General features: G+C 46.9%; 1 protein-coding gene across 1 annotated transcript in view; it reads left to right on the top strand.

Moving 5' to 3' along the window:
• The first annotated feature begins 354 nt into the window (after positions 1 to 354).
• Positions 355 to 8,471, top strand: part of ADAMTS4 (ADAM metallopeptidase with thrombospondin type 1 motif 4) — a 29,076-nt gene continuing 20,959 nt past the window's right edge. Inside the window, exon 1 of the mRNA XM_040333474.1 lies at positions 355 to 1,410. Within this exon, the coding sequence (XP_040189408.1) occupies positions 784 to 1,410 (627 nt within the window). The 5' untranslated portion in view covers positions 355 to 783. The remainder of the gene's footprint in view (positions 1,411 to 8,471) is intronic.

Here is an 8,471-nt window from a genome sequence, read left to right as displayed (position 1 = left end):
TTTATTTATTTATTTATTTATTTATTTTATAACATTTTTTTTTTATTTACTTCTTGATTTGGTTTTATTTTATAACATTTTTTTATAACATTTTGTTTTTCACTTCTTAAGAAAGAAGGAGGAGGATATTAATCCTAAATTATGACCCGAGCTGAAGAAACAAAAAAAAAAAAAAGTTTGTGTTGCTTAAACTGGGTCTGAACTTCATCAGAGAGAAAAAAAAAAAAAAATAGAAAAAAAAAAAAAAGTCAGCCAGCCAATCTGGGAGCAGCCCAGGCAGCTGTTATATACAAGGCACTCGGCTCCAACATCGCAGAACAAGAGGAGGCAGGGAAGGGAGTAAAGCGGAAAAAAAAGGAGATTTCAGATACTTTCCAAGAAGTTCCGAGAGGAGAAATAACCGGGACGTTGTCATCTCAGCCTCCCTTTAGATCCCTCAGCTTACGAGAATTTTATATATTTTTTTTTTACCAAAATTTTCCGTTTCGAAGAAGCAACTTTATTCTTTTATTTTTAGCATTTTCAACAAGTTTTACAATTTTTTTTCTTTTTTTTACCAAAATTTTCCACCTGAAGGCAAAAGTTTCTCGTTTCTACTTTCTAAGAAGCAACTTTTTTATTTTTAAGAAATTTTAATTTCTGAAAAGAAGGAAAAAAAGAATTTAATTCCTGGAACGATGGACTTTTAGAAAAACATTTTTAGCCTCAATTTTTTTTTTCTTGTAGGAACATCACAAAGTTCTCAAGAACATTTACAAATTTTATTTTTAATTTTTCGGGAAGATGACCTGTTGGGAGGTCCTCCTGCGCGTCGGTGTTTTTGCTGCCGCTTGGGTCCACGTGGTGCTGGCGGCTTTTGGAGAAAGATCCCCGGCCGGCTACAAGGAGGAGATTGTGTTTCCGGAAAAGCAGAACTCCAGCTTCCGCCGGGACTGGCCCGGGGACGAGGGCTCCTCGGAGAACCACCTGAGGTTCCGCTTCCGGGCTTTCGGAGAAGAGCTGGTCCTGGATCTGGAGAGGGACCCCAGCTTTCTCTCCGAGGACCTGATGGTGCAGTACTTGGGCAGGAACGGGCAGTCGGACGCCAGCGGGCTCGCCGAGTCCGGCAGCTACTTCACGGGGTCCGTCAATTCCCACCCGGAGTCTATCGCGGCGGTGAACTACAACGGCGCCTCGCTGCTGGGGGTGCTCCAGTACAGGGGCTCCGAGTACCACATCCAGCCGTTGGAAGGAGGAGGGCAGAACAGCGCCGAGGGCGCGGGGGCGCACGTCATCCGGAGGAAGGTCACGGAGAAGGGCCACGGGCCTATGTGCAACGTGGGGCCGCAGGTTGCCATGCAGGTGACGGGAGATGCCAACGGCGGCAACGGTTACGGCGCAAACAAGATGGCGTCCTCCAAAAGATCTAAGGTAAGACCTTTTGAACTTCTATTTTTAAGAACTGTCTTTAGAAGTAATTGATCAAGTTAGAACTTTTTGTGACCATGCAATAATGAAATATGAGGGTTCTTCAAAAAGTTAATATGAGCGTTCTTCAAAATTTTTGAAGACCCCTCGTAGAGTTTTAGGAACCTTCATAGGGGTCTTCAAAAAGTTTGAACAACCCTCTACTGCTACCCTCTACTAGACCTCTCATAGGGGTCTTCAGAAAGTTTGAGGAACCCTCATGGGGGTCTTTTAAAAGTTTGAGGAACCCTCTACTACTACCCTCTACTATAGCCCCCATAGGGGTCTTTAACAAAGTTTGGGGAACCCTCATAGGGGTCTTCAGAAAGTTTGAGAAACCCTCCTACTACTACCCTCTACTAGACCCCTCATAGGGGTCCTCAAGAAGTTTGAGGAACCCTCTACTACTACCCTCTACTAGACCCCTCTTAGGGGTCTTCAAAAAGTTTGAGGAACCCACATAGGGGTCTTCAAAAAGTTTGAGGAACCCTCTTCTACTACCCTCTACTAGACCTCTCATAGGGGTCTTCAGAAAGTTTGAGGAACCCTCATGGTGGTCTTCAAAAAGTTTGAGGAACCCTCTACTACTACCCTCTACTACAGCCCTCATAGGGTTCTTTAACAAAGTTTGGGGAACCTTCATAGGGGTCTTCAGAAAGTTTGAGAAACCCTCTACTACTACCCTCTACTAGACCCCTCATAGGGGTCTTCAAAAATTTTGAGGAACCCTCATAGGGGTCTTCAAACAGTTTAAGAAACCCTCATAGAGGTCTTCAAAAAGTTTGAGAAACCCTCATAGGGGTCTTCAGAAAGTTTGAGAAACCCTCTACTACTACCCTATACTACACCCCCCATAGGGGTCTTTAAAAAGTTTGAGGAACCCTCTACTACTACCCTCTACTAGACCCCCCATAGGGGTCTTCAAAACGTTTGAGGAACCCTCTACTACTACCCTCTACTAGACCTCTCATAAGGGTCTTCAAAAAGTTTGAGGAACCCTCATAGGGGTCTTCAAAAGGTTTGGGGAACCCTCTACTACTACCCTCTACTAGACCCCTCATAGGGGCCATAAAAAAGTTTGGGAAACCTTCATAGGGGTCTTCAAAAAGTTTAAGGAACCCTCATAGGGGTCTTCAAAAGGTTTGGGGAACCCTCTACTACTACCCTCTACTAGACCTCTCATAAGGGTCTTCAAAAAGTTTAAAAAACCCTCTACTACTACCCTCTACTAGACCACTCTTAGGGGTCTTCAAAAAGTTTGGGGAACCCTCATAGGGGTCTTCAAAAAGTTTAAGGAACCCTCATAGGGGTCTTTAATAAGTTTGGGGAACCCTCTACTACTACCTTCTACTAGACCTCTCATAGGGGTCTTCAAAAAGTTTGAGGAACCCTCATAGGGGTCTTCAAAAGGTTTGGGGAACCCTCTACTACTACCTTCTACTAGACCTCTCATAGGGGTCTTCAAAAAGTTTGAAGAATCTTCATATTTCATTATTGTATGGTCACGAAAAGTTTCAAAAACATTCTCGGGCTGTAAATGTACCTGCGGCTCCATTCACACTTGTGCGACCTGTCATGCGACTTTGGACATTCCCCATGTTTTTTTTTAGTGATAACCGTTCATATATGTATGACTTAAAAGTCACAGCGACTTCAAAGTAGTTGGTTACGACTTTCATGCAACTTGAGGGCCACAGACTTTAATATTAACCCTCACAAGTCGCTTGAAAGTCGCACCTGAACATGCAACGGTTGTCCATTATCATTGGTCAAAGCCCAAGTCACTCCAATGTCCCACATACAAGTGAATGTTTTGGTATTTGGGCTCCATTCGCACTTGTAGGACCCCAAAGTTGCACGACTCTGGGGTGCAACTTTGATGCAACATTAACTGTTGGTCCCACTTTTGCCCAATGTGGTCAATTTCTTGACCGATGAGTGGGTGGCAATGGGACCACCAATCACATGACTGTTGGTAGGACCAGCTGCAGCCCTAACAAGGCTCTATGAACACTTGAGCGACTTGTCATTCAACTTTGGACATCAAAGTCGCATGACAAGTCCCCCCCCCATGTTTTCCAATAACAATCATTGATATATGTACGATCTTAAAATCGCAGCGTCCTCAAAGTAGTTCATGCACTGCTTTGGTCCGCCATAGACTGCAATGTAAACACCTCAAAAGTTGCATGAAAGTCCCACCTGAATGTTAAACATGCGACAGTTGTGCCAACAGTTGTCTATTATCATTGGTCAATGCCAAAGTCGCATCCAACTTGCACCCATTCCGAAGTAGCGCCAAAGTTGCACCAAAGTTGCTCTCCAAAGTTGTACAACTTTGGAGTCCTACAAGTGTGAATGGAGCCTAAAAGCCAAGACATGGCTCCATTCACACTTGTAGAGTTGGACTTTGTAGTGCAGCTTGGATGCAACTTTGACTCGACTTTGACGCAACTTTGACTCAACTTTGACGCAACTTTGACTCACTTTTGACGCAACTTTGATGCAACTTTGACTCAACTTTGATGCAACTTTGACTCACTTTTGACTCAACTTTGATGCAACTTTGACTCAACTTTGATGCAACTTTGACTCAACTTTGATGCAACTTTGATGCAACTTTGACTCAACTTTGACGCAACTTTGACTCAACTTTGACGCAACTTTGACGCAACTTTGAATCAACTTTGACGCAACTTTGACTCAACTTTGGTGCAACTTTGACTCAACTTTGATGCAACTTTGACTCAACTTTGACTCAACTTTGACGCAACTTTGATGCAACTTTGATGCAACTTTGATGCAACTTTGATGCAACTTTGATGCAACTTTTACGCAACTTTGACGTAACTTTGACTCAACTTTGACGCAACTTTGACTCAACTTTGACTCAACTTTGACGCAACTTTGACGCAACTTTGACTCAACTTTGACTCAACTTTGAAGCAACTTTGACTCAACTTTGATGCAACTTTGACGCAACTTTGACTCAACTTTGACTCAACTTTGACGCAACTTTGACTCAACTTTGACGCAACTTTGACGCAACTTTGACTCAACTTTGACTCAACTTTGACGCAACTTTGACGCAACTTTGACTCAACTTTGACTCAACTTTGACTCAACTTTGACTCAACTTTGACTCAACTTTGACGCAACTTTGACGCAACTTTGACGCAACTTTGACTCAACTTTGACTCAACTTTGACTCAACTTTGACTCAACTTTGATGCAACTTTGACTCAACTTTGACGCAACTTTGACTCAACTTTGACGCAACTTTGACGCAACTTTGACGCAACTTTGACTCAACTTTGATGCAACTTTGACTCAACTTTGATGCAACTTTGACTCAACTGTGACTCAACTTTGACGCAACTTTGATGCAACTTTGATGCAACTTTGATGCAACTTTTACGCAACTTTGACGTAACTTTGACTCAACTTTGACGCAACTTTGACTCAACTTTGAGGCAACTTTGACGCAACTTTGACGCAACTTTGACGCAATTTTGACGCAACTTTGACGCAACTTTGACTCAACTTTGACGCAACTTTGACGCAACTTTGACTCAACTTTGACTCAACTTTGAAGCAACTTTGACTCAACTTTGACGCAACTTTGACGCAACTTTGACTCAACTTTGACTCAACTTTGACGCAACTTTGACTCAACTTTGACGCAACTTTAATGCAACTTTGACTCAACTTTGACTCAACTTTGACGCAACTTTGACGCAACTTTGACTCAACTTTGACTCAACTTTGACTCAACTTTGACTCAACTTTGACGCAACTTTGACTCAACTTTGACTCAACTTTGACTCAACTTTGACGCAACTTTGACTCAACTTTGACTCAACTTTGACGCAACTTTGACGCAACTTTGACGCAACTTTGACTCAACTTTGACTAAACTTTAACTCAACTTTGACGCAACTTTGACTCAACTTTGACGCAACTTTGACTCTACTTTTAGAAGGGTGCGACTTTGGATATGACTCTGGCTTTGACCAATGATAATGGACAACTGTTGCCCCGTATAACATTCAGGTGCAACTTTCATGCAACTTCTGAGGGTCAACATTGAAGTCCGTGGCCCTCAAGCTGCATTAAAGTCGGACCAACGTGGTTCATAAACTACTTTGAAGTCGTTGCGACTTTAAGTCGCACATATAGTTATGGTTATCATTGGAAAACATGGGGAACGACTTGCCAGTGCCGCCTTGTGGTCCAAAGCGGCATGACAAGTCGCACGAGTGTGAATGGAGCCTTGCCAGGGTTGCAGCTGGTCCTACCAACAGTCATGTGACCATCGGTGTGACCATCGGTGGTCCCCATTGCTGCCCATATTATTACAGCCAATCTGTTTGGCCCGGGTGGGAAATCCAACTGTGATGTCACATCTTTATGACTCCGCCCATTACACTCTTTCTGAATGGAAACACTGTCACATCTTTATGACTCCGCCCACTGCACCCCTTGGCAGCACGTGTCTGGCCAACGCTCCTCCCCCCTGTAGCCGGCCCCAGTGTGGCACCATCTCTAGGAACGACCTTGTTTTGACGTTGAACCAATGGGCCGCACGCCCCCCCAAAAAAAACAATTTTTTGGAGGCGTTGGCCAATTTTCTAAGCCAGGGCCACGCCCCCTTCATGACATCATCCAGCTTTGTTAGTACAGTTGGTAAAGGCCACCGTGTCCGCTCCGCTCTGCTGCCAAAAGACTGCAGAGAGGGGGGAGGAGCCGGTGATGGATCGGCGGAGGCTGAATGGATGCCACAGACTGATAAGTGGAATACATTTTGGGTGACCTGAGATTTTCCCTGCGCCTAAAGCAGCTGCCTCTGTGGCCAACCATCCCGGTCCCGACCTCATTCATTCCATGGTGGCGTCTGATATTCGTTTTCCTCTGAATGACGCGACTTATTAGAGTACATGAAGAGAACTATAAGGCTGTGCCCATTATGAGGGGTTCCCACCATCCCTGTGCTGAGTTCCTGGGTCTGTGCCCCTTATGAGGGGTACCCACCATCCCTGTGCCCATTATGAGGGGTTCCCACCATCCCTGTGCCCCATTACAAGGGGTTCCCACCATCCCTGTGTCCCATTATGAGGGGTTCCCACAATCCCTGTGCCCATTACGAGGGGTTCCCACCATCCCTGTGCTGAGTTCCCGGGTCTGTGCCCCATTATGAGGGGTCCCACCATCCCTGTGCTGAGTTCCTGGATCTGTGCCCATTATGAGGGGTTACCACCATCCCTGTGCCCATTTTGAGGGGTTCCCACCATCCCTGTGCCCCATTACAAGGGGTTCCCACCATCCCTGTGCCCATTATGAGGGGTTCCCACCATCCCTGTGCCCATTATGAGGGGTTTCCACCATCCCTGTGCCCATTATGAGGGGTTCCCACCATCCCTGTGCCCCATTACAAGGGGTTCCCACCATCCCTGTGCCCATTATGAGGGGTTCCCACCATCCCTGTGCCCATTACGAGGGGTTCCCACCATCCCTGTGCCTATTACAAGGGATTCCCACCATCCCTGTGCCCATTACGAGGGGTTCCCACCATCCCTGTGCCCATTATGAAGGGTTCCCACCATCCCTGTGCCCCATTATGAGGGTCTCCTACATCCCTGTGTCCATTATGAGGGGTTCCCACCATCCCTGTGCTGAGTTCCCGGGTCTGTACACCCTCTGTGCCCCATTATGAGGGGTTCCCACCATCCCTGTGCTGAGTTCCCGAGTCTGTACACCCGCTGTGCCCCATTATGAGGGGTTCCCACCATCCCTGTGCAGAGTTCCCGGGTCTGTACACCCGCTGTGCCCCATCAGTGAATTTCAGGTAACTCTGTGGAGCTTCTTTACCGGGGCGATGAAACGTATAAAGCCGTCTCCTCCTCCTACCCCGACCTGTTCCGACATTCCTGACGGGGATCTCTGAAGAGACAGACGCACGGCGGCCGCTTTGAACATTTTGTAAAAATAGAAAAAAAGAAATAAATATACAAAAGGACGATTCCTGCGCGGCTGAAAAGTATCCGGCGAAGTCTTGGCGCGGGAAGGGTGGTGGTGGACGGCTGCCACGTTTTGGTCGCGGTTGGATGCCGACCGCGTTTTCCGCGCCAGCCTGTTGGCGGCCCCCGCGGCCACGGCAAACATCGGCGCTAAGCCGGTACAGGTGTATCTGATGTACGAATTAGGAGGGGATCGGAAGCCGGGAGCGCAGATAAGGCGATCGTGTTTCCCGAATAATCGCGGATTCGGAAAGAGCGTGCGGTGTAACGTTATATACCGGAGTCATCGTATTATTTCTATACACTGATATAGATCTGACATATACCGCAGCGCTGTACAGAGAGCGCCAAACCATTTGCCAGAGGAGCTTACACTCTAATGTCCCCCCCCCCCCCCAGTCACATCAGTCTCTGTACGGAGGAGCTTACACTCTAATGTCCCCTCCCCCCCACATCACATCAGTCTCTGTACAGAGGAGCTTACACTCTAATGTCCCCTCCCCCCCCCCCCACAGTCACATCAGTCTCTGTACAGAGGAGCTTACACTCTAATGTCCCCTCCCCCCACAGTCACATCAGTCTCTGTACGGAGGAGCTTACACTCTAATGTCCCCTCCCCCCCCACAGTCACATCAGTCTCTGTACAGAGGAGCTTACACTCTAATGTCCCCCCCCCCACAGTCACATCAGTCTCTGTACGGAGGAGCTTACACTCTAATGTCCCCTCCCCCCCCCCACAGTCACATCAGTCTCTGTACAAAGGAGCTTACACTCTAATGTCCCCTCCCCCCACAGTCACATCAGTCTCTGTACGGAGGAGCTTACACTCTAATGTCCCCTCCCCCCCACAGTCACATCAGTCTCTGTACAGAGGAGCTTACACTCTAATGTCCCCTCCCCCCGCAGTCACATCAGTCTCTGTACAGAGGAGCTTACACTCTAATGTCCCCTCCCCCCACAGTCACATCAGTCTCTGTACAGAGGAGCTTACACTCTAATGTCCCCTCC

The sequence above is a fragment of the Rana temporaria genome, chromosome 13 (assembly GCF_905171775.1).
Source record: "Rana temporaria chromosome 13, aRanTem1.1, whole genome shotgun sequence".
NCBI lineage: Eukaryota > Metazoa > Chordata > Amphibia > Anura > Ranidae > Rana > Rana temporaria.
Note: the sequence above shows the minus strand (reverse complement) of the source record. Positions and strands in the feature narration are given on the sequence as shown.